The sequence below is a fragment of the Ambystoma mexicanum genome, chromosome 3p (genome assembly GCF_040938575.1).
Source record: "Ambystoma mexicanum isolate Mex_15411 chromosome 3p, UKY_AmexF1_1, whole genome shotgun sequence".
Taxonomy (NCBI): Eukaryota; Metazoa; Chordata; class Amphibia; order Caudata; family Ambystomatidae; genus Ambystoma; species Ambystoma mexicanum.
In genome coordinates, this window is record NC_090925.1 from 779252033 (window position 1) to 779279225 (window position 27193).

Here is a 27193-nt window from a genome sequence, read left to right on the forward strand (position 1 = left end):
CAGCAGATTGCCTCAGCTGAAAAGTCTAGAGGATGCGTTCACGATACCATGGGACACCAAGTTCTTCTATGTATTCTCGCCACTTCCACTCAACCTCGATGGTCCGGCAGGTAGACAAACAATAGCCATGCAAACTGATCCTAATTGCACCAGCATGTGCAAAGTAGCATTTGTTCTCAGAACTACTAGCGCTTTCAAAAGTACAGCCCATCAATCGGCAACCTGTTTATAATTTATTATCTCGAGAAAGGGGTATGGCTCTTCAACATGACCCTGCATCCCTGAAGACTGGCTTCTGAATCCTTGGAATTCAGTCACGTAGACATACCAAAAGATAGCAGATATGTTCTGTCGAGGGTGCTAGAGCCCACTCCATCATCCAACGCTACAATAAAAAGTGGAAGCGGTTCAGTGGCTGGTGGGTCAGCAACAGGATTCATCCTTTCCACTTCCAGCCACAACAGATGCTCCCATACTTGCTACTCCTTCCAAGCCCTCATTATGGACTCATACACTGATTAAAGAGTTCATGAAGAGCGTTTTCAGTACATTTGCCCAAGTGCACAAAGGTAGCCCCTTCTTGGGAATTGAACAATGTACTAACCAAAGTAATGGGACCTCTGTTTGAACCAATGCACAGCCCTGATATGAAATTTGTTTCTTGGACTACAGGGGTTTTGGATGCCATCACCACTGGCAGGAGGGTTAGTGAGATTAATGTTTTTCTACGCTGCAATCGTATCTAACATTTCAGACGGACAAATCCCAAATTCATGCCAGAGGTAGCATCCTCATTCTACTTGAACAAACCCCTGGTGGGACCAGCTTTGTTCAATGCTCCTACAACGCCCGCAGAAATATCCCTGCATTTGTTTAATGTAAGGAGGATACTTAAGCACTACATCAATTGCACTTAGTGCTTTCGCTAGTCCACTCAAATGCAGATAGCATTCAGATCCAATAATACTGGTCAAGGAATTTTGCCAGCCTCCATCTCCAGGTGGCTATCAACATGCATTGCCTTTTGCCATGGGAAGTCGGTATATCATTTCCTGGAAGGCCGAAGAGGCACTCTACAAGAGCTGTATCATCCACAACCGCTTTCTTGGCATGGGTGCCGCTTTCAGAAAGTTGCAGAGTGGCAATATGGAGAACCCTGCATATATTCACAAGATTTTACTGCATTGACAGAAACATGGCTGAGGAGTCTAGGGACAGACTCGAAGTCCGGCTAAGCCTGTTGTCCTGTGGTGGTTCTTCTTTTCCTCCTCCCTGTCTGTGGTGTATGATTTACCGCTTTGTAATCTATTCAACAGCATGTCAATATATGAAATATGAAATGCTGGAGAAGGAAAAAGTTACTTGCCTGCAGTTATGGTTCTTCAGCATTGGTATCTTTCATACATTCATATGCAGCCTTCCCTCCAAGCCTGCATGAGGTTTAATATTGCACATTGTCCTTATGTTACAGAAATCTGAAGATGGCCTCCAGGGGTAGAGCTAAAGGGGACACTGCCCATTGGCTAAAGGGACATGGCCCACAAATGAGCTTGATAGTGCACTAACGTGAGTGTAGTTTATTGTGCTTCATGGCAACTGCTTTATTAATGTACAGAGGATTACTATGGGGAATATTCAACAGCATGTGAATCTATGAAAGATATTAATCTTGGGGAACCACACTAACAGGTAAGTAACGTTTTGTTTACCTTAGCCAGACGATATCCAGTCAATATTTCAAAAACATATTTTCGAAATGGCAATTTTTCGAAAAAAAATGCCGATTTTTTTTTTTTGTTTTTTTTTCCTTTTTTTTTCGAATGGTTATTTTTTTATGTTTTATTTTTGTTTGGTTACTAAAAAAAAGTATCAATTGAAAAAAACAGGGGGTTGGGGCGAACCCCCCTCCATTACAAAAAGAAAAAAAACATTTGAAAAATGTTTTTTTTGGCAAGATTGCGTCGAGAAAATGGCATTTCGAAAATATGGCGTTTGAAAAGGTCACTATAAACATGGCCAGACATCTTGAGTGCTGCTTCTGACAGTGGTAACCTGCTAGGCAAGTTAGGTAGTAAAATAGGTAGGGGTCCCTTGTTGGAGATATCGGGCAGGCGATGTATTAATGTCACTCATATAATCATTTCTTTTTTATATATTTTTTCAGTTGGAGAAAATGTTGACCCAGGCTGGACACAGTGGAGCAGTCCGTGGAGCAGCAGCAAACAAGGACATTCCCTCCTTCCTTACTGTGGCTGATGACCGCTGTCTTCGACTCTGGCAAGCACCTGAACAGAAAGGTAGTGAGGGCATGCTATGCAAGAATGCAGATAAAACAACCCATAATACTCATACTTTCCCGAGAGGAAAAGGCAGCTGGGCTTTGCTGGGATATTGTACGCACTTTAAACTATTTTAGAATGTAGGTTTATAATTTAGCCAGTATGTTTATGGGGGTTTCCTAATTGTTACATACCTGATCTTCCTGTGTTGGTTAAAAAGCAAGGCTTCCCACTTTAAAATTTCAAGCATTTGCGAAGGGGTGCGTTCATCCCAAGGCCATTGTGCAGAGAGACTTAATGAAATATTGCACTACTTAGAGTGCATGAAGTAGTCATATTTGCATCCAGGAACAGCATTACGTGCCCACTTTAGCATTTAGGCAATTGCAAGGTCATAACCTTCCATGAAACACCCTGCTACAAAAGCGTCAAATACTGTCTACGGGACTCAGGGCCCCCTCTGCCCTTTGTGGCGTGGGTCATTAACAACATCAGAGGTGGCCATTTGTTGATGCTCATCCCTTCTTAGTACTGAACCAGATGTACTTTGTTCTTCAAGTCAAGATTCGATTGTGACATAACGTCCCATTCAAATCAATTAGCAGAGTTTTAAGCTTTAAGGCAATGTCTCTGCTTTGATGATTTTGACCATTTCCGATGAAAGTTTGGATGGTCTGCGAGAGCTTGCAACACTTTTAGCTTAAAAGATAAAAGGTCCAGCATGAATAATTGAGTAGAGGGGAGTATAGTATATATTGAAATGTGGCCCATCCACATACTTAGCACTTTAAATATTATATTGCTGAGCAACTGAGAATATAATAAATGCTTAAATCAATTTACCCAGTGATATCTGTCAGCATGTATTAACCTTAAGTGTGTTGGTTTAAATGCTTCTGCTCATGCAGATCTTTTAAAATAGGTTGTAATTTGGACTAAATTCTTGTGTCATTTTTCCAACCTAAGGAGCAGATACTGTTCTGTCAGTTTTAGGATGTGTGGAATTTTTGTTGAATCGTTGCATGCCACCATATACTGACTTTGCACAGATTAATGAATAATTAATTTTATTTTTATAGTACTGCTCTACTGGCTGAAGTGTTGTATCCGTTCATCATGAACCCCGATATTAGGGACAGTCCCATAAATAAACTAAAAAAGAGAATTTGCTAAAATCCTCTCCAACCACGTGCCTCTACAGATGTCTGAAATATGAACTCTGTAGCCGGAAATATGAACTCTTAGTATCAATATCTTAGGCCGTTCCAATTGTAGATGATATTACTACTGTTAAAGATCTATTTACAATTAAATTGCCTAATTGACCCGCTTGTCATTCAATGGACGTTCAGCGATGACGATGGCCTGATTGTACTTTCTGATTCTTTCTTTGGCAGGTGATGACTCCATTGTACATCACTGCGGTGCTGTGACAGCCATTGCTTGGTCTCCAAGCAGGCAGTTTGTAGTGTCTGGTAGTGACACAGGTGAGATCATCGTCTGGCACTTAGGCATACCTTTGGAGACTGTACAGGTATGGCTTAATTGCAACTGCATTTTATTTTGTGTCTCTATATAGACCTATAAGTATGTCATTGAATTGCATTCTGTATGTGTATCTTTCTTTTCCTTCTATAGCTGTACTGTGAGCAGAAGAAGGCAATATTACTCCAATGAGTTAGTGACTCCACTGCTTGCACAAACACAACATTAGAGCATGTGTAGTAAGGATTGTTAGCCATCTACCTACAGATTGCCAGCACCTAGAATATCTCATCATCACCACCACAGTCCAACACTTCAGACTTCTGAGCCATTGCACACGCTATGCAGCAGTGACACCGATGGACTTGAAGTTCCATTTATACGAATGGCAACACAATCCTCCAAGCCCTTCCTTTCCATTTGTTACAGAACCTCAAAACGCCTCTTCCCTGCCATTGTGTGCACATTTATGTTTTGTCTTCTTTTGTTGCTGCCTATGATTTTTAGTCACATCTTCGTGTTGACAATCTAGAAAGTGATACAGGTATTAGTATGTTATCATCAAGGAATTTGTGACATGAGTATCAATAGACTTGTTTCCTGTATTCCATCTTGGGCATGACTATTTCTGCACATGTATGCCACACACCAAACTGTTGATGGTTGAGAGGAAACTGGAAAAGACTATTGCAATCCAGGTGTAATGTTCCATCCTGACTGGAGCAAACAGGCCATGACATATATTAGACCAACTGGCTAGCTGAAGTCCTATCTTTATCCAACAGCATGGAACAGGTTCTGGACCTGAGATGAGCCTTATTAAGTAAAAAGATTTGTATTATTCTACAGCAAAACCGTGGGCTATCCTCACCTGTTTTAGACTAGGCAGTTTCCTCAATTTTGAAGGATTACTAGTTTGTCAAATTGCTAGACAGACACCATTATTTCTCAGCCCAAGCAGCACTTTTCTGATGGTCTGCAAGGCCATCCTTCTTACTTGTGTTTGGAAAGTCTATTCAGAAAATAATAGGCTTTGTCTCTTTTCATATATAATATCCTTGCTCTGTGCTGCTCTTTCCTCGGGATCTTAAGAATCGCCATGCCAAGCTTGCACCCAGAAGCACCTCTGGTCGAAAGTCTTGAAGGCCACACAATCCCTACCAGTTTCCTCAGATCATCAATCAGCATGTATGTTTTCAGAGGTGAATAGTCTCTCTTGTTTTTATTTCTAAGTTCAGCATGGACGATCAGCGTTCACAAATTGGCATCTCTCCATTTGTTTCTTATTTTTTTAAATTATGCACCTCATTTGAACTGTATTGGCAGCTGCACAGCGTGGGAATTTATTGGATTCTTGTTGGGCCAAATCAACTCTTTATAAGGTGTTCCCCATTGCAGTTATGCAGTTTTCACTTACATTGATGCAGAGCCCTTCAGTCAGCTCTGTACTGTTGTGACTTCTGCGACAGTGCAGCCATGTTTGTCTTTTGCATTTGTGTCCTCGTGGAGATCCAGCAAAATGGCCAAAAGTGGCTTAGTAAGGCCCATATCATACAGTGTCATCCATAAAGTTCCCCTAATGACATAGTCAAATGCAGATGCTAATTTCCAGAACGCCAAGTATATTGGTCAACCAAGTACCTGGTTATGATCAAATGCGTATAAAGGATCTGGAGTATGATCCTAAGATCTTCTCTGCAATCCAATTGGCTGTCAGTGAGAACATCATGTAGTTACAGCTGTAACAAAGACTGATACGAGGAAGAGGGCAACCAGAATGAAGATTGCTCAGCTGAACCAAAGTGAGCGCTCTAGTTGCTGGGGAAATCCGATTGGTTCAAAACAACTCCCTTCAGTAGTACTGGAGTTTAAAAATGGATCCAGTGTGAGGGGACACCAGGGAGCGGACACCATGAGAAAGACATTGCATCTGATAAATGAGGCCCAATAGATGCAGGAGGAACCCACTCTTCCCTCGGTAGATGCTAAGAAAGCTTTTGATAGAGTGGAATGGGATTTCCTTGAGGGGTCCTCATTAAGATCTGGCTGGGCAAGAGATTTCTCAGGGGCATTATGGCAATTTACTCCTCCCCAAGGGTGTGTGTCTCGGTTAACGTGGGATCGTCGAGGTGGTTGAGCCTGCGTAGGGGGTGACGAGACAGGGTTGCCCGCTCGCCCCGGCTCTTTGTGCTCTCTGGAACCCCTAACTCATAGACTGAGATGGGACCAGCGGGTGTACGCTGATAACATGTTACTCCATGTGGTGCACCCACTGACCTCGGTCCCGGCCACAGTAGAGGTGATTGAGGAATATGGTTGAATTGCAGCGTTCAAAATAAACACAGGCAAATCGTCCCTTTTTCCACCAGACAAAAGCAAAGACAGAGAGGTGGGGCAGTTCTTATCATTGCGCATGAAGGTCAGCCTGGGGACACTGCGCTATCTGGGCATTAACGTCACAAGAGAATTGGAGAGCCTATATGAGGCAAATTCCCCCCTTGCTCCCCACCGTGATGACTGGGGTGGAGAAAGGAAAGATCTGGGAAAATGGAACAAGCTGACCACCTTGTGGATGGGGCGCCTTAACACGATTAAAATGGGAGTTCTTCCCAAGATTCTCTATTTGTTCCAGATGCTCCCCATACAGATCCCTGTCTACTACTTTAAAACAACTAGGGGTGCCTTGACAACTACCATTTGAGGCCGGCGATCGTCGTGAATGGCTATGAGTTTCCAGGTCTAAATGATTACATAGGATAAGGGGGCACCCCATTTTGGGCACCATTTGGAGCATTTGGCATCAGGGAAGGGATCAGCTGGTGTTACAACTTGGCCATCCCCGCTGGGTCATCTTTGGGTCCCAGAGATCAGGGACGCAATCCCGGTTCCAAAATTGGTACGAAGCAGGTCTAGAGAGGGCAGGACAATTATGGAAAGATGGCAACTTCATTACTATACAGGAGTTGGAAGAGGCATTGGGGATAGGCTCGCTCTCCGTCTTCCTATACCTACAATTGAAGGGGGTGATGACGAGGGAGGGCTGAAGGGAGAAATTACAGAGGGAACGAACACCCTTCGAGAGGATCTTGGATACCGGGTCAGGCTCCAGGGGATTAATAGGTGCATTATACAGGGCCCTAGTGGAGACGAAAAGGGGGTCCTCAGACAAGCTGAGACAATGCTGGGAGGGCGATTTGGGGGGGAGCTTTCCCTGCGGATGCGGCAGAAGATGTGCCATAGGGCCTTCCAGACATCAATTTCCTGTCAGTACAAACTACATGGCTTGAAATTCTTGCAAAGGTGGTGGTATGACCCAGTTAGGCTCTCCAAGATGTATCAAGGAGCGAGCCCCATGTGTTGGCATCAGTGTGGAGTGAGAGCCGACTCCTGGCATATGTGGTGGGGGTGCAAGGTGGTCCAATCCTACTGGGACGAGGTCCTTAGTTGGATTAAAGACCTAAACGGGATCACGAGGGGGAAAACACTGATGCTGATACTGCCTACAAGAACAGGACCCAAGTATGAACGTTTGGTAGTTACCTTTGATTTTTAATTTAGTTTAAAAAAGTTGTTAAAGGGGCGTTATGGTTGCAGTGCAAAATCAAAAAGCCAATGAAATTCTCCAATTATGGTAACCTATGCAGCAATCGCTCATCCCCCCCCCCCACCATGTATTGCTCAGGCCAACAAATGGCATCATAGATGTGGGTATGGGAGGATTTCCATTTAAAGATGCTAGACATCCCACTGCGCTTGGAAGTCCGCAATACAACACGACAGGATCACGTCCAAGGAACACACTGTTCTGTTTTAGGGCGTCGGTCCCTCTGCATGTGGTCAGTGCTGGACTGGCCCACCGGGATACCGGGAGGTCCCCCGGTGGGCCTCGGAGCATAGGGCCTCTTTTCTTGCTTGGCGGTCTTCTTGTGGAAGGATACATGATCAATCAATCATCGCAGCGAATCATCCAGGCCAGCCTGGGAGGTTCGCTCTAAATTGGCTGCTGCTGCCTCAGGCTGCTGCAGTTCTGCAAGGCCGGACCCACGCCTGCGTGTTTGTGATGGGCAATGTATGGGATGGGCATTGAGAACCCCACATGCCCAGCGCCCTAGTGTGTGTCTGTGCGCGCCTCACATGATATGCAATGCGCAGGTGCAGGCAGTCTGGGCCGCCCATGCCGAGCAGACCTCAGTGCTAACTGCTGTCTGACAGAGAGTGTTCCGACGACAGGGGTCGGCGATCTCAGGCCCTTGCCGCTTTCTGGCTGCTGCCACTTCGCTGTTCAGGTGAGGTGGAGTTTGTGTTTCTTTATTTGGGACGGGAGTGGAGTACAGGTCACCAGTATGCTTGTAACTATCATTGTTACACAATTCTCTTTTTCTCTTCTTGTATAACATAGAAATCAAACACCAAGCAAAAACTGGCCAGAGGTGTGTACAAGTGTGCCTTCTTGTGTGCTATGCAAATGCAGAAATAATTTGATCAAGGGTACACTTTTACAAACGCTGGATATGAAATCTCTTCCGGTTGTTCTGCCATGGCGAGCTGCAGTTTTGTTTCGATTACAGTACTTTTCTGAATACTTTACACGCATGCAGTAGCCTGTATTCCCGTCGCACCTACAGATCACAGAATTGCAAACATGAGCTCAGGGGAAGTCCTCTGTGAAAGCTGTGCATGATTTTAGGAATCCACAGTGTATTCCTGTGGATGAGGCGAAGAGACTGTTTTACTGTTTTTAATGGGCACTCAGCTGCTCACCTGCAGGGAACACCAGATCTCGATAAAAGAAACACAATTCGTATTGTATGTTTGCTACATGCCTCCGGATACGTGCCCCTTCGGTGTGAACGGGCTAATCAATCTTTTCCTGGTTGTGGGATGCTGTCAAAGACAGGCGAATTGCACAATTACCAAAAAGGCCTTAAACCGACTGAGCTGTCTTATAGGAAGGATACTCAGTTCTGACTTGAGAGAGGAAACGTCATGATCTTTCACACAGGATGGGCCTGAGCTAGTTCCATGCCGCAGTCACTGTCTTTTCCGTTTTTTTACCGAGTGCAGACTGCAGTGTAATATGTGTTTAATTGGTGCAGATCTTGTGTTGTGTGTAACCCATATGAGCTGTAATGTAGTGGGCCTAGGTATCGACTTCCATGCTACCAGCAGCCTCAGTCATCGTTGTTTTGGAAACTGGATGAGCAGTCTGCTTGTGCTGTGACATCTTATTTAGCCTGCCCCACCCCACCTTGCCTCATTGCCTTGTTCTCTCAGACTATCCTCTTCCTCTAGTCTGGCCCTTTTCCGCCCTGATCCATTTCTCTCCTTTTGTGTTTCTTCCATGCCTGGGAGCATTTGTCACAGCTCACAGGCTTACGCAGGAGAGATGATTGTCATTTGCACTTTCTGAGATTCAAAATGGTGCTATATTCATGATTGTCCAATACCGTGGGTCTCAACACTCTTGGTCCCATACTTCCCTTTACCTATATTGTACCAACTGAACATGCACCATCTGGGTTGTTTATTGGAGTGCGTGCTTTCTTAAGCGGTTCAACCATTTCTGGTAGCAAGTAGGGTTTTCTGGGACAAAACTGGGTTAAACATATGGGTTTAGTATGGTGGAATAACCAGTAAAGGTTGGGGAGACTGGATGAACACCATAGATTAGAGATGTACTGGAGAGCCCTGGAGCCCTAGGTTTACCACCTCTGGCTCTACATCTCAGAGCGGGTGGTAGTACCCAGGCCCCATGGTTTCCTCTGTCCTTTCCACTAACTCCAAACATGGGACTAAGTCTTGATGTTTTGTGGCGATCGCTGTGCTCCACAATAGAAGTAACTTACCACTTCCACTGGCAGCTACCGGTAACCACCAATGAACTCAACAGCTTTGCAAGTCCCGTTTGCCAACTACTATGGTGACTGGAGAAGTCAGCAGACAACCTCATTCCCTTCTTTGTTTCTAGTCTGGCTCTTTGCCTCCTGCTCGAATACTGCATTGCCAGTCCCCATCTTCTGAAAGGCCAGTCGATCTTGGTTCTTGCTCTTACGCCACCATCCTCGCCTTCACATTCCCAGGTTCACTACATCCCCTCACTCGCTACATTATCGGTCTCTCACACGCTTTCTAGTGTTCTTTAGGCAGTGCCCTCCTTTCCCTGTGCTTTCACTGGCTCTCTCTCCATTCCTAGTCTAGCTGTCATCTCTCCCTATCTACACTCCTAGTGATCTGCTTCTGTGTCTCTCTTCCAGTCTGTCATCTTCTTGGATTCTTAATCTATCAAAGCCCCTCTCTTTATCTCCATCCACCGTCTCAGTCCACCCCCTCTCACTGTCTTGCCTCTCTATAAGGTAACTACTCTCCTGTCTCCAACCCTTTCCTCTCTTCTGCTGTCTGTGCCACCTATGACCCGCCTCCCTTTTCTTGTACTGTACCTCTGTGCCCACCTATTCCCTGTCCCTTCGTTTCCCTCTATCCCCACAATATATTCCTTTCATTTTCTCTTTCCATTGTTTCTGGACTCATCAATCTCCACCTTTTCCTAGAGACCCTGCCTCCTCTCAGTTTGTCAGTGGAAAGATATCTGTTTTCATGTGGGTTATAAATGTGCACTGCAGTCCTGAGCTCTGCAGAGTTTACAGAGAGCTCTGGCAATAGCAGATAGCCTTGAACATTAGCAGCCCGTTCAATCTGGCCGGGTTGCAACCCTGCACATCACAAGCAACTAAGTACAAGCAGCCACGCACGTTGCCATTCCCTGTGAACAGGCCGCTGCAGAGAGTTGATCTCATGGGCATTTGAAGTTCCTATGTTAGTATCCCCTGAAACTCACGACCCAGAAATCAGCAGGGTACCCAGATCTGGATCCTTGGATACCATAGGCCTGCCAGCACTCGCCATATCAGGTCATCAGCCCATGTATGAACCCCTATATCCATACCACCTCCATTGTTCTGTACCACGTGATAGCAAATGGAAAATCCCCCTTGTTGTCTGGTGCTCCCTGGGTTATGCTGGCTGAATGCATCGCAAATACTGCCTTTACAGATCCACTGGTCTATCGGGAAGTTAATAATAATCCTACTAATAAGCATTACAAGTCCAGACCTTTTTTTTAGAAGAGTGCTAAATAGATGTAAGATACAATATGCTATTATTAACCAACCTTCTATGCAATTATTTTATCGCTCTAAGAATGTTGAAATCATGAGCTACTTGTGTATATAAAGAGCAGTGAGAGAGTGAGGCATGGTGGGAAAAGATTGCAAATTTAGCTCTATGAGGAATGGGCTGTAAATCCATATTTTAGTTATTTGGATATTGCGCTTTCGCCAAAGCACAGTGATATGGTCATTAACGGTAATGGATATTAAGTGCCCGACATGAGGCTGCATTTGCATTCTGGAAGCAGAAAGAGTTTTTAAGACTTGAACATTGAATTGTGTAGAGAAACATGTATTTTTAAGAGTGCTATGATGAACGACTCAAAACTGAGATACTTCTGCGCACTGCAAGTCAGGATGGGGCAGCATTGTGAGAGCTTGCCTGGGAAGCCACTTAACACCGTAGGTTGCAAGAGCACGCGGGTAGTCCGAACTCTGCCATTTCCACTTCACTTGGCCTTGATATGAGGGGAGAGGGCAACTTCTTATTTATTTATTTATTTATTTATTTGGATTTGTAGAGCGCACATCTGCCCGGGGGCATCGTGGCGCTAAGAATTCTTACTTGTTACAGGCATACATGGTGAGTATACAGATATACAGATTAGCATAGACGCGTTTTTTCATACATTTGCTGTTATTTCCATAATTACAGTGGTGAGAATACAGGTGAGGCGGGGTTAGTGGAACAGCGTGGTTTTGAGTAGTCTACGGAAGGCATGGTATGATTTTTCGCTTCTTAAGGCGGTGGGGAGTGCGTTCCAATTTTTGGGTGCTAGGTGTTGGAAGCTGGACCCTCCGGCTTTGCTTCTTTTGAAAGTGGGTACATATGTTTGGTTGGTCAGGTGTGACCTGGTAGGTCTAGAGGAGGTATGGAGGGTGATCCTTTCAGAAAGATAGGGTGGGGCATTAGCAGAGAGGCATCTGTGTGTGATGGCCATGGATTTAAATAGTATGCGTTCTTTTATAGGTAGCCAATGTGCTTCTTTTCTGGCTTGGGAGATGTGCTCCCTTTTTGGAATGCTTAGGGCTGCTCTTAGAGCATTGTTTTGTGTGACTTGCATTTTTTTAATGTTTTGTGCAGATGTGCCCAGGAAGAGGGCGTTGCAGTAGTCCAATTTGGTACCTACTGTGGCTCTGGCTACATTCAGGCAGTTTTTAGGGGATAGGAAGGGTTTAACGGCGTTGATTATCTTAGTGGTTAATGCAGCAGAGGAGGCTACGGCATTGACTTGCCGTGTCATGGAGAGAGTGGAGTCGAGGTATACTCCTAGCGTTTTTACCGCAGTGGAGACTGTGATGGTGCAGTTATCGACGTTAAAGGATTTGTATAGAGGCGGGAGTTTATTTAGTGTTTCTTTGGTGCCAACTAGTAGGATCTCTGTTTTGTCCCCGTTAAGGCAGAGTCCGTTGGCTGCCATCCAGGTTTGAATGGCTGTGTATATTTTAGTTAGTGCTGCGGCGTCTTGTTCATATAAGCCAGTAAGGGGGAGCAGGACTTGGGTGTCGTCAGCATAGTTGGTGTAAGCTATGTGGTGATGGTCGAGGTCATTGAACAGAGGGAGGGTGAAAATGTTGTATAGGGTGGGTGCAGTGCAGGATCCTTGTGGGACGCCACAGTGGATGGTGGTTGGGGTAGCGTTTGCAGATTCAGAAAAGACTTTCATAAGTCGACCCTCTAGGAAGGATTTGACCCAGGAGACGGCTTCCGGCGAGAAGTGAGCTTCATTTTTAAGTTGTGTGCCTAGAATGTCATGATTGACCAAGTCGAAGGCAGCAGATAGGTCTAATAGTAGGAGGAGAGCCGGTTTGCCTTTGTCCATGATGTCATTAAGTTGAATTTTAAGGTCTAGAAGGGCAGATTCGGTCCCATGCCCCGGGCGGAAGCCCGATTGCCTTTTGCCTAAGATGTGGTTTTCTTCAAGGTAGTGCTGTATTTGTGAGTAGGCGACTTTGTCGAGGATCTTGAGCAGGAAGGGAACTGTTGTAATGGGTCTATAGTTGTTGGCGTTTTCTGGATCTAGAGTGGGTTTCTTGAGAAGGGGGCGCACCCAGGCTTCTTTTAGGCTGGTTGGGACTGAGTTAGAGTTGAAGGATGCATTAATGAAGGATTTGAGGAATGGTGCTAGTGTCTCAACACAGTCTTTGACTAGTTTGGCGGGGCAAGCGTCGCCTTTGCAGTTGGAGGGTTTGATTCTGTTAACGATATCGATTACCTCTTTTTCTGAGACTTCTCTAAATTTAAAGGGTGTGATGTGACTTATCTTTTTGTTCTCAATCACTGTTTCCTTAGGGGATGCAGCTAAGATTTGCTGAGTGAGATTTTTGTGATGGTTTAGGATTTTGGCTTGGAGGAGTGCGATTTTTTTTTAGAAGGGCGGTTTGTATGGTGTTACACCAGGCTTGGTCCTTGACAATCTCTTGTGACTTAGTGGCCGGTGTGGAGAGTTCCTTGAAGATGGCGAAGAGCTCTTTGGATTCTGAGGTGGCGTTGGAGATTCTTTCATTATATGATGCAGATTTGGCTGCTATGATGCTTTTTTTGTATTGGGTGGCCAGTGATTTGTAGGACGATAGTGAGGAGGCATTGGGTGCTTTTTGCCATACGTTGAGGGCTTTGCGTTTTTTAGTTCGTAGTTCTTTTAGTTCTGTTGAGAACCACGTATTGGAGTGTTTGGAGTTTTTGGATTTTTTCTTTTGTAGGGGGGCGATGATGTCAATGGCAGTGCTAATGGTGGTTTTGTAGATATCTGCCAGTGCAGCTGGGTCAGATGAGGCAGGGAGGTTGTTCGTGAGAGGAGCTAGGTAGGGTGTGATGCTTTCTTTGGTGAGGTTCTTGGCGCTCCTGGCCATGGCTGGGGGTGCAGGTGAGAGTTTTGTTACCAAGTTGATAGGTAGGGGGATGAAGAAGTGAATGAGAAAGTGGTCTGACCATGGCGTGGGCGTGGTGGAGCTGATGTCGATGCCGCAGTTGTGGTCAACTACCCAGTCAAGAGTGCGCCCTTTACTGTGGGTAGGTTGGAGAACTCTTTGTACAAAGCCCATTTCTTGGAGAGCTTGTGCTAGCTTAGTGGATGGTTTATCTTTCTGGTCGTGGAGCCCCAAGTTGAGGTCTCCTAGGAGAATGGTTTTTGTAGTGGTTTTAAGGTTTTCACCTAGCAGGTGTGTGAGGTTGTCTTGGAAATCCAGTAAAGGGCCTGGTGGGCGATATACTAGATTGAGAGTGATGGTGGTGTTGTGAGATAGTGCGATCTTGGCAGATAGAGAGTCAATGTTATCCCCTAGTTTGGAGGGAGTTTGTCTTAATTCAAGGTGGTCTTTGACTATGAGTGCCACTCCTCCACCTGTAGATAATGTTCTGTCCTGTCTGAGGATGGAGTATCCTGGTGGAATGGCTAGTGAGATGGCTGGGCCGGCGGCGTTGTGTAGCCAGGTTTCGGTGATGGCAAGAATGTCGAGGTCAAGGTTGGTGAGAAGGTCATAGATTTCGGTGGCGTGGGCGGGGAGGGATCTGGCATTAATTAATGCACACTGTAGGTCTGGGCGAGGTGTGGGAGTGGTATTAGGCTTTTTGGCTACCTTCTTGGGAGTGGACAGTTTCTTGTGTTCAGGGGATATTTTGTTTTTAGTTTTGCTTAGAGAGGTTTGCTGTGAGTGTCTGGAGCGGAGGCCTAACTTTTGATTTCTAGAGTTTGTGGTTCTGGGGTGCGTTGAGGGTTGGTTGGGTTTGTGTACTGTAGGTTTGGTGAAAAAAGATGGGAGGAAGGGCGTGGGGGCGATGAGTGCGGATGGTGGGGGTGTGGTATTGGCCATGATGGGTGAGCATAGGGTAGTAGTCATCTGTAGGTGCAGTTAGTTAAGGCACAGTGTGGAGGTCAGGTAGCAGAGGTTTGGGCCCTGTTTACTAACAGTGTGGGGCACAGGCACAATGCAGCAATTCCCTAACAGTGTGGGGCACAGGCACAATGCAGCAATTCACTAGCAGTGTGGGGCACAGGCACAATGCGACAATTCACTAGCAGTGTGGGGCACAGGCACAATGCGACAATTCACTAGCAGTGTGGGGCACAGGCACAATGCGACAATTCACTAGCAGTGTGGGGCACAGGCACAATGCGACAATTCACTAGCAGTGTGGGGCACAGGCACAATGCGACAATTCACTAGCAGTGTGGGGCACAGGCACAATGCGACAATTCACTAGCAGTGTGGGGCACAGGCACAATGCGACAATTCACTAGCAGTGTGGGGCACAGGAGTTAGGCACATAGCAGCAATTCACTAGCAGTGTGGGGCACAGGAGTTAGGCATAATGCAGCAATTCACTAATATTCCTGGGCAGCGGCTAGCATCACTACCCCGGGACTCGGACATCCATCCTAGCAGCTGGGATGCATGTTGGAAGGAGGGGTGCCAACTGTGCCATGTTCCTAGAGCCACTCTCGCCTCTAAAACATCCAGGACACATCGCCTCCATTCATTGGCAGCCGATCTGGCCTGTAATCGATAGGCTGGCTCTTGGCAGCCTTCATGTGGCAGTTCAATTGCTGCAGTGTTTAGTGAGCAGTTCAACATCCACCGGGCCTTGACCGGTAGGTCGTGCCATGGGTGTATGTTGCAAGTCATCCTGGGAGTCTGAGCTGCTGGCTCCTCCGTTATATTGATGCATGCATTTATGTAGCTGTTTTTGCATCATGCCAGGATTTCCGTTGATGATGTCACAGGGTCTTTAGAAGCACTGTAGTATGTAGCAATACGCACGGACCCCCTAAATACTGACAGCAGAGCAAAAGGTATAACCGTGTAAGCAGAGCAGTGATCTGAGGACAAACACCCTATCCGATCTATATGTTTGTTTGCTTGGTTTGAAGGGTTAGGCTCACGCGCTGTGCTCATTTTTTTGGGAAATATGGGGCCACTTTAAAAAAAAAATCCAGGGCCACTTTTGGTACCTAGTCCAGCCCTGCATATGGTCCAGGACTAGCAGCACAACGATGTCGGAGTCACAAAAGAGTTCCGTCCACTCCCAAGAAGGGCATATGTGTCACAGTTGGAGGACATTTATGACGAGGAAGGGTGATCAAGGCCCTTTTGGACAGGAGCCCTTCCACCGCAAGGACGTGAGAAGCTTCCCATAGCAGTTTTATGGGAAACACAGGGACTTGGTGGACCTGGCAGCTGACTTGCAGGAGACGAGTAGCCTGGATACCTCACCAGAGGTCAGAAAGATGCATGCTGCCACCCCAGGCAAGCCACAGGCAGCTTTGCAGTGCCTGATGGTGAAGGTGATCGACACCCTAAGTCTGTCGACTCCCTCGCGACCTAAGGTGCAGTAGGACCTGTGATATTTTGGACGAGGGTCCTAAGAAGGAGGCTTTGCTGCCTTTCAATCATGTAGTGGTAGGGCCTGTGATGGAACTGTGGGCCATACCGGCATCAGTCCTCACAGTGGGCCACAACCTGACCAAGTAGCACAGGCCAGACTTTCAGACCCCTTGTTTCTTTCTACCCACACATCTACGGAGAGTTTGGTGGTGCAGGCCTCTACGGTGAACCTCAAGACCACCTTGTTTCTGTCTTTGCCCCCGGATAGGGAGAGCAAACAGTTGGATTCCTGGGTCTGGAAGATTTTTGGCTCTTCGAACCAGGCTCTCTGGTGCATCAACACCTCTTGTTCCTTAGCCAAATTCTCCCTTGGCCTGTGGTCATTGATTACCGAGGCAGGGGAGCACACCCATGAAGGGGAGATGCAGGACATCTTCGAGTCCCTTATTAAGGATGGCAAGGAAGGAAGCCTTCTGACAGATTTTAGAGTCTGGCCTGGACAAAGCAGACTGCATCAATAGTACGATGGCCACCAGCACTGTCTTGTTGTGTTGTTTTAGGATGTGGATCCGGGGTTCTCTACTGACATCCAGGAAAAGCTCCTGTATATGCCTTTCAATGGCATGCACTTGTTCCGCACCAAGGCTGACGAGTCGCTCCAGAAGTTCCAAGCCTCTAAGGTGACCGCCAAGTCACGGGGACAGGTTGCAACTGCAGCACCATGCAAGCCCGGCAGGCAGGGGCAGGGGTTTTCTTCAATTTGCCTCTTACACCCAGAGGGGTAGAGGTCAGGATTCATCAGGCACACAGGGACAGCACCGTCCTTACAAGGATAATGGACAAGGTGCATCTGAAGGTGACGTTCCTCCACTGACCTTCCGCAACCCCCGGCGTGAAACCTCTTTGAAGCAGACTTCGGCCACTCATCCCCCATGGGGGCAGGATATGGAAATAATCTACCTTAGGTGCCTGGGCCTTACAGGTTGTCCAGCCGGGATATGTTCTCCCTTTTTCCTCTTGCCATCCACCACCCCTCTTGTCACCCCTCTTGCATCTGGATCCTCTCCTCCTGGAAGAGATCTGTCAGCTTCTGGCAAAAGGGGCAATAGAGATGGTACCCCACTCGGAACAAGGCAGCAGTTGGTATTCAACATACTTTTTGGTGCCAAAGGAGGATGGGGACCTGTATCCATCATGGATCTTCGTCTTCTGAACTTGTACTTGCACAGGGACAAGTTCAAGATGGTCACTCTGGCCCAGATCCTTCAAGCCATGAATGACTGTCTAGTTTCCCTGGATCTTCAGGATGCCTACTTCCTTGTGGCTATCACCAAGAAGCACAGGGATTACCTGAGATTCAAAGTGGGGAACTATCATTTCCAGTTCAAAGTCCTCCCTTCTGCATCCAGGGTTATCATCAAGTTTCTAGCAGTAGCAGTGTCCAACTGCAGACAACAGTTCCAGCCTCAGGATTTTCTTTGCGCTGTATGTCTTATGGCGCTGTGCATTTTGATGGTGCCGGAGACCCGTCTGCGCATTAAGCCGCTGCAGGGGTGTCTCTGAGCTCACAATGCTCTCATTTTCAGGGACGGACTTCCAAGCTTCTTTTGGTTTCAGAGAGTGTATCCGGAGACCTGCAATGGTTGTCTATGAGGGACAACCTCCTGATGAGGTTCCTTCCTCAACCCTGGCTACAAGTGACTCTAGTTAATTACAAAGTTATTCTTAACGCTGTATCCCTAGCACAAAGTTAAATGACCCCAACTATAAAAAATCTCGTATCGATAGATGGAAATCCCTAGTAATTGCTGCTGTGCCGACTACAAGGGGTGTCGAGATCATGACCCTAAACTCTCTAAAACACTTTCCTAGTGTCTACAAGTGCACACAACTTGGAGGTCGGTATTTTGTATTTTATTATTTCCGCCCCCTCAGTGCGTGTCTTATTGTTTAAAAACAACAAAATGCCTCCATGGCCAGCCTGGTCAGATAGAAGTCTCTTAAAACAACCTATTCTCTCACCACTAAATTATAGTGGGGAGAAAAAATATATAATGATAACTAAATCAATTGCTCTGATCAAACCCTTTTCTTTGTTTATAAGGGTATTGGGGTCTGGGTTATCAACCAGTCCTCCTAACAGTCAACCGGTTTCCGCGGGATTCTTGAGTGGCCGCTTTCTTCAGGAAAAATACACTATTGAGTTCTGGTATTCTCAAAGTTTCTTCAAAAATGAAGTGTTCTGGGATGTCTTCCGTAGTCCAGAGTGGGTATAGTGGAATAATCCCTGATCCTATAAGGACAAAGACAAGAAAGACAAATGGGGCTATCATCAGTCTCAAGTACTATTAAAAACCCTTTTGAAGGTAGTATATTCAGAAGGTGCTACAATTTCAGATAAAGGTTCCCCTTACCTTTATATGTCAAGGTGATAGATTTTCTAGTCCATTGTATCATGCAGGTCTCTTTGTATATAAGGTTATGCCTTTGGCGTTCAAGGGAGATGTGTGGCTTTCTCTTCTCTCTTGAGTTGCGCTGACTATATCGGGGAGAAGTGTTGGTTTATAATGTGTATGCTATTTTAGAACCAAAGTTTCTGCATTCATATATTATGCAAATTATTGTGCCTCTCAATCATTGCAGTCTAGCTAGCTTCATGAGCTATATCTGATATGAACTCTTGATCAATATCCATCTATTACTCTAGTTTATTTATCTCGTAATGATGGAATGTATCGTTCGACCGTGGTTTGTTATGTTTGCGACCGTAGTTAAAGGGTACTTCCCTCCGGTGCTGGCCTCAAACCCAGTGCCCCGCTATCTTTGAAATAGTTTTTGAATTCAGCGGGACAGACTGCAAACCAAAGCTCTATAGCGTCGTCCGGGCATCTAACTCTATAAAATAGATAATAAGATTGCCGGTCCGTAAGATTACCTCTGTCTCGTATTCTAGGCGCTTTTCGTTGTGTAATCCGGTGCAGCGCCATCTTGGGCCATGTTTCCATACATGGCTACGTCACGCCCACGTGATCACGTGTGGACTACAGAGGTGGCTCGGATTTACCTGGGAGTTATAGTTTATAGTTCCAGTGCCATGATCGCGTTCTGTGATCCGCACCGGCGCCCATTGTCACATTGTTTTCTCCACGAGTATTACCTACGGTTTGTAATGAGTTGCTAAACTGAAATATCTATATAGATGGCCATATTATGTACACTTGTTTGTATCGTTCACTTCATCGTATCGGGGCTGCAGATGCTGCCCGGAGGATGGTACGGGTTTGTGGTTTGGTGTAAGCCACTTCGAGCCAACAGAATTCTCGTTTTTAAACAATAAGACACACACTGAGGGGGTGGAAATATCAAAATACAAAATACCGACCTCCAAGTTGTGTGCACTTGTAGACACTAGGAAAGTGTTTTAGAGAGTTTAGGGTCAGGATCTCGACACCCCTTGTAGTCGGCACAGCAGCAATTACTAGGGATTTCCATCTATCGATACGAGATTTTTTACAGTTAGGGTCATTTAACTTTGTGCTAGGGATACAGCGTTAGGAATAACTTTGTTATTAACTAGCCTTCTGTGTTTGGTGTGTTACAATACTGAGGCATAAACGGGAGGTAAGAGCCTTTCAACTCCACTTGTAGTTACTTTACAAGTGACTCTAGTCAGGGATGCGTGCCTGAAAATGCTGGGGCAATTACCTACAAGATCTGGTGGTGAGCGGACTGTGCTCCCTGAGAGCACATCAATCTGCTGGAGCTGAGGGCGATCAGGATAGCCCTGGTTGCGGTCGTCCCCTCTGTGAAGGATAAAACAGTACTGGTCCTAATGGACAATACTGTTGCCATGCATTACCGCAACAAAAGGGATGGTGTAGGCGCTTGCTGCTGTGCAGAGAAGCAATGTGATTGTGGTTCTGGGCTGTGGAGAACAGCGTGTCTCTAACTATGGCCCATCTAGTAGGCAAGGAGAACACTCTAGCGAAAGGACTGAGCAAGCATTCTTCAATCTCCCACGAGTGGGAGCTCTACTAGGAAATTCTGGAGGGGATTTTCTCCCTCTGGCATACCCCAGTGTGAATAGGACGTGCATGTGGTTCTGTTCAAGGGAATTTCCTCATCACAGAGCTCTGGGGAACGCCTTGACGGTTGAATGGGACTTTGACCTGCTCTATGTATTCCCGCCAGTAGCTGTCATTCCGTTCTCAGGAGACTGCATCTATTCAGGGCCACAATGATCTTGATCGCTCCAGATTGAGCCCAGAGTTGCTGAGCATGGCCATCTCCCCTCCCTGGTGTATTCCACAGAGGACAAACTTATTCTCCCTCTCGTAGGGGAGGGTCCTGCACCCGAAACGCTGTAGCCTGCACCTGCATGCTGGGCTGCTAAAAGGCTAAGGTATAGGGAGTGGGATTTGTCAGAGGACATTCTAGATATATTCCTCTGGGCTATAAGACCTGCCACCAAGTCCATTTATGCCTGCAGGTGGCAGAGGTTTTCTGCTTGGTGTCTTGTGGCTGGGAGGGGGATCTGGACCCTTTTATTAGCCCCACATCTTTTGTTTTGGAATTTCTTCTGTACATGGCCCGGACGTTCCTACAGATTGCTACAGCCATTTCAGTCTTTAAGAGGACCCCGGAGCACGGCTCCTTTTTCATGCTCCCTACGGTTATGCAATTCCTGTGGGGTCTTTATAATATGTTTACCCTACCCCAGTATGTTGTTTCCGGCGTGGTGTTAACATTTTTAATGGGCACTCCGTTTGAGCCCCTTCATTCTTGTTCTTTAAGACTTTTCACCCTTAACGTGATTTTCCTGGTTACCATCACTTCCGCTACATGGGTGAGTGAGCTCCGGGCTTTGTTGGTTAATCCTCCCTACGTGGTTTTCTCCAAAGAGAAGCCGACATTGAGAGTTGGCCCCTGCTTCCTTCTGAAGGTGGTCTCTGATTTCCATCTCTCTCAAAAGATCCATCTACCTGTCTTCTTTTCTCCGCCTCATCCTGCCAAAGCCGAGGAGTGTTTCCATCAGCTAGATCCGGTGTGGGCTCTCAAGTTCTACATCTCTCGGACAAGGTTCTGGTGCTGAAGATGGATGGGGTAACCATCTTGTATCTGCATCTACTTAATTTGTTCCTGTGCAAAGACAAATTCATTATGGTTACCCAGATCCAGCAAGTCCTTGACCTGCAGGACTAGCTTGTGTCACCAGACCTTCAAGACGCCTACTTCCACATGCCCATTCATCTGAAGCACAGGAAGGTACTGAGGTCCGTGGTTGGGGGTCACCCTTTGACAGTTCAAAGTCCTGCCCTTCAGTTTTTCCTCAGCCACAGGGGTCTTCATGGCTGTGGTGTCTGCACGTCCCAAGAAAGGCAGGGTTTACATCTTCCCTTAGATGCAAAACTGTCTGTTTTCAACTTGTAATTTAGATCTGGTGTCTGCCCTCCCACATCACAAATTGTCATCTGCTGCATAAATTGGGATTCTCCTCAACCTCAAAAAAAAAGTCACACAACTTGAAGAAGTCCTGTATCGTCCCATTTACTACAGTTGCTTCAGGTGGTCCTGAGCACACACTCAAGCAGGGCCATTCTTCCCTGAGGAGAGCATGGTGAACATCTTGCAGCGGGTACGAGCCTTCCAAACCCAGAGTCGGGTCCTATCCTCTGCCTTTCTGTGTCCTCTGGGTCTCGTGTGTCACAGATAGCACAGAAAACACTCAGAGTCTTTGAGACAGTTCAACAGTCTTTATTTTCTTTTATGGGGCCTAGGTCTGTCCCTCTTGTCTGCTCACAACTCTACTCCCTAACTCCGCTGTTCCTAACCCCTGGTTAGTTCTACCGGATGTTAACCCCTTACTGTCTAAAGTCTGCTTTCTTCTATGTGTATTTCCCTATATGTAGGCCATCAAATCTTCCTCCGGAACGTCTTAACCTTCCCTACACTAACCACAGATTAGTGTTCTAATGGGAGTTTGAAAAGTACCTTGCACTTGCTCTGTGGTATTCAGGCTAGTTCAATCATGCCCACACACCTATACTCCTCTTCTCTTACTACCACTCCCTTTGACTTACTCCTCCCATCTGTCCTCTGTCCCTTAGAAGTTTCACTCCTCCTACTCCTCTTTTCCACCATTTGATGTTAAAACTTCTCCCTCTCTACTACTCCCTCAGTTGCCTACCATTCTCCTCCTTCCACCATTACTCTCCTACCTCCACTACTACTTTCCTTCTCCCACTACAACTCACCTAACCTCCAACTATCCTCCTCCCACTACTTCTCCAGCCTCCAAATGACACAAACACCCTTCTTGCCCTCCATATCAGTCAGTTCACATTTACTCCTTACACTAACCTCTTCTTCTCTTGCCACATAAACACACATTATCAAACTGCAGAATCACTTTCACTCCTTAGCCGATACCTCACCTGCTCCAACAATCTCCTACACAAGCTGCTGCTTCTTCCTTCCTCCTGCTCGTCTCTTGGTCATCCACTACCTCACACCTCACTGAAAAAAAACTACTTTCCACCTTCCACCCCAGCTCAAATAATTCCCTCCTGTGGGGATTGGCTTTCTTTCTCTAACCAATCTGTCCCTTTCTTCCCACCCAGGTAATGTATGTGCAGGGAAAAGTCTTAAAAGGGGGGCTAAGCCCCATTCACTTTCTCTGCACAGCCTCGCCATTCCTTGAGCGCATAGCAGCTTAAAGAGGTTAAATGTTCAATTTCTAGGCTTCTTTCCCGGTTTGCATTCCAGTAAGCTTGAGAAAAGACAGAGCTTTATTCCATTTTTGTCCCTGGTGGGTTTGTGGGTTTGTCATCGCGGGTGTGAGCCCTCCGGAACCTGTTTGCGTTCTCTCTGTGCGGGTCTCTGTGTTGGGTCTGCAGCAGATCTCTCTCTCCTGCTGCCGTAGGTGCCATGCTGGGATTGTGCAAGGTTGCTGTGGGTCTCCCTCTCCCTCTCTCTCCCTCTCCCTCTCCCTCTCTCTCTCCCTCCCTCTCTCCCTCTCTCCCTCTCTCCCTCTCTCCCTCTCTCCCTCTGTCCTGCTTGTGCACAGCAGTGGTCGGGCTCTCACCTACACTTCACAAGCCCAAGGGACTGGCCTTGTCACACATGACATCCTGCATCTTTGTGGTTTCCAAGGCCCAGTGGCATGAGGTTCTTCTAGTGACTTCTTAGCTGCCCTGTGTATGGTCTCAATTTCATGGCAACATGATAGTCCTCCTGTTGCAGATCTCAATCAAGGTGTTACAGGAAATCTTGTCTTGTCGACAGCAAGACAATATGCTAAGGATAGAGACTTTATGACACCCTTGTTCCTCACTTGATAGTTATCAGTTATACCTCCTTGAAGAGTTTGAGCACTCACCTGAATGATCACTCAGTAAGTGGGCTGTGGTCACCTGCTACTGGAACTGAGGGCCATCGGGCTGGGACGTATCTTCTTTCCCTCCATGCTGGGGATCTGCAATCTGATTCTCATGGACAATATAGTGGCCATGTATTACCTCAACATGGGAGGTTGCGGGAATCACAGGGTGTGAGCATAGAATCAATACTATTGTAGTTCAGAGCTCCCAAGCCCTTCTGTAGGCTGCTCATCTTGCTGGACAGAAAACATGATTGTGGATGCCTTTAGCAACCAGTTTCAGTAGTCGAAGCACCGCCACAAATTTCTGGATGAGATCTTTGCATTTTGGGGGAGCCTTTAGTTTGGACCTCTTAGCCAGTGTCAACAGGAAGTGCGAGTTGTTCTGTTACAGGAAATGTCCCCTGCACGATGCCCTGAGGGCTGCATGGCCTGTAGAGTCACACGTCACTCTACTAAATGTTTTCCCAGTGATTCCTAAACTTCTTGCTACCAGGACGTCTGACAAAGTCTATGCCTGCCAGTGGCATATGTTTTCTACTTGACCCCTTTCGCCTGGCCCCCTTTTTGGAATTTTCTGTTCTCTTTTACCTGGCTGGGTCTGTAGATCGGTACTGTGAAGGAGTACCTGGCCACTGTTTCGGTATTTAAAGAGCCCCATAGCAGGTCTTGGTTTTTCCTATCCCCACTACTAAGCAGTTTTTGCAGGGTTTGGGTAACCAGTTTTGCCAGCACCAATTTATTGTTCCTATGTGCAATTTAAACCTTGTGCTAACTTTTCTGATGGCAACTCCATTTGAGCCCCTTCATTCTGGTTCTTTGAGGTTGCACATCCTTAAGGAGATCTTCAGGTTGCTATCACTTTTGTTAAGCAGGTAAGGGGGCTCCTGGCTCTTTCTGTTAAGCCGTGTTGTCTGGTCTTCCCTAAAGATGTGGCGATTCTTCCTAAAGCTGTTCCTAATTTTCATCTCTGTCAGAAGATTCCTGTTATGGTATTCTACCTTCCTCCTCATCTATCTTAAGTAAGGAAAGGTTTTACTGTCTGGACCCAAAGAGGGCTCTATGCTACGATGTCTCTCCGATGATGCAAATAGAAAAGTACTATTGATCCGCATTGCAGCACCAAATGAGAAATGATAACTGTAGGCATGTGAGAGGGATCACTGCATCATTCTCTCCATGTGTCCTCTTCTCTGCAACAAGAGAGTGGAAGGACATAGTGAAGAAGCAAGCAGGAAATACCTTAAGGAGTAGTAGGAATGTTATGCTCCCGCAAAGGCAATTGTCACAAGTCCCACTGCAAGCCACAATTGCCACAATGGTTGGTGGATTATTACACAGGGTTACTGCTTATGCCTCCTCAAAACATTACTTTGCAGAGCCAAGTTCACTTTGGCAAGGTTGTTATTGATCTGATCACATAGAACCTGACTTAGGCCTGTGGCATTCTTGCCAGGATCCAATTGCTATACAACGCTTAAGAAATTATATTTAGAATGGATTCTTTCCTGCCACGGACTCTTCATCTACGATATCCATATGCCAGCACAGCTCTTCTCCAGAAACGTTTCCGCTGCCCGGCTCCACATCCGTCCACCGCCTCTGTGCCTCCTATGCCTGAAATTACGTTGGGGTCAGTATAGCTAGCGGGGCTGTGCCCCATGACCTCTGTATCTTTTTTCCATGCACTCTGTTCGCCTATCGGGAACATGCTTGCAGAGCTTTTCTAAGTGATTTGCCATGCCGACTCTGATGAAGGCCTCCGGTTTCAAGCCATGCGCGGACTGCGGTAGGAAGATGTCTTTCTCCGATCCGCACCACATTTGCTTGTATTGTCTGAGCAAAGACCACAATACCCAGGACTGCGGGTCGTATCAGTCGATGCATCCAAAGGCCCTTAGGGAGCAGGTGGCCAAATTGTTCACCATCATCCAAAAGGTGAAGATTCTGCGGTCTCGATCGAGGTCGTTCCGAAGATCGAATGGCTCCAAGCATGGAGAACAAGAAGAAACACTGTAAAAGGTTGCGCTCTGTGAGTGAGTTTTCTACCCGGCACTCTTCTACTTCCCCAAAGAAAAAGAGCCACCGCTCTAAGGGTTCTCAGGTGCGGTCGGCGCAGGTACCCTTCCCAACTCAATCCTCCAAGGAGGAATGGAAAGGTTTTTACCTGAAGATGCTTGACATCTTCACCAAGGCACCTGCCAGGCGCTGTTGGCATTGGCTAAGGTGCTGAGGGGTCCCACTGCGTCTTCCATGACCGGCAGGGTACCAGCACTCCCACAGGCCTAGTGGCTCAGGCCTAGTACAAACGGAGAGCGAGGCTGCTCGGCACCTGTGGCGGCTTCGTTAGCGTTGTGAATTTCACAGGATTACGTCCTACTTCCCAGAGATGCTTTAATGACGAAAATATGACATTTACGACGAGGATGACGATCAGGTTTTAGGGAAGAGAGCGACTTCCCTGAGAAGTTCTATGGGAGTGGCGACTGACTTGTTGGACCTGGCAGCTGACCTGCAAGGGGCCAGCGGTCTGGACACTTCCCTGGAGCTGGACATTCTGCCATCACCACCAGGTAAACATCAAGTCGCTTTTTAGTGCCTGATGCAAAGGTGGCCGATACCCTGGGTCTCTCTGTGCTGTCCAGGTCCATAGTGCAATACAAACTCCTCGACATTCTGGACGATGCTCCAAAGAAAGAGATCCTGCTGCCCTTCAACGGGGTGGTGGAGGCCCCCGTGTTTGAAGTGTGGGAGAAACCTGCCTCTGTTGCCCCAGTAGACCGGGATCTGTTAAGGAAGCACTATCCTGGACCTTTGGACCCAGTTTTCCTCTCTGCCCACGCATCAACTGAAAGCCTGGTGGTACGGGCCGGTATGGTGAGCCTGCAGACCTCTACCTTTCCATCCCTTCCATCAGACAGGGAAAGCAAAAGGCTGGACATGTGGGGCAAGAAGGTGTTTGCGTCAGGCAGTCTAGCGCTGCAAGCTGTGAATGCATCTTGTGCCATAGCAAAGTTCTCCTGTGGGCTCTGGTCGGCTGTAGCCGGTGCAGCAGGGCACTTTCCAGAGGGCGAGATGAGGGATGGGTTTCTGTCTTTGGTCACAGACGGCAAGGAGGCAGATGCTGCAATCTAGCCTACACATGGCAGACTGCCTGGGCAGGTTCATGGCCACTAGCACTGTAGTCAGGTGCCAGTCATGGCTAAAGACGTCTAGATATATCTTTTGATGGATAGAACTTATTTAGAGCTAAGGCTGAAAGCGTCCTCCAGAAAGCCCAGTTGGCTAAGGCGAATGGCAAACCCTTGGGACTCACGTTCCAACAGCCTACTACGCAGTCCTCGTCAAAGGGCAGCGTTTTTTCCCCTTTGCCGCATTTGCCCAAAGGGGCCGTGGCCATCCTGCCCCCAGGGCACCAAACCTCAGTGACAGGCTCCAGCAGTTGTCACCGGTGGGAGGAAGGCTATCCTTGTTCAGCTGGGAGTGGTCGGAGACCATGTCCGATGCATGGACCCTACAGGTCATCTATCAGGGGTATTGCCTTCCTTTTCTCCAATGCC

The 27193-nt window shown here is 46.9% G+C and overlaps 1 protein-coding gene across 5 annotated transcripts in view; it reads left to right on the forward strand.

Annotated features, from left to right (window-relative positions):
- Positions 1–27193, forward strand: part of TEP1 (telomerase associated protein 1) — a 2409067-nt gene that overhangs the window by 2169725 nt on the left and 212149 nt on the right. For all 5 annotated transcript variants that reach the window (XM_069651741.1, XM_069651744.1, XM_069651746.1 and 2 more), the window contains 2 exons: positions 2165–2297; positions 3677–3813. In XM_069651741.1, the coding sequence (XP_069507842.1) occupies positions 2165–2297; positions 3677–3813 (270 nt within the window). The remainder of the gene's footprint in view (positions 1–2164; positions 2298–3676; positions 3814–27193) is intronic.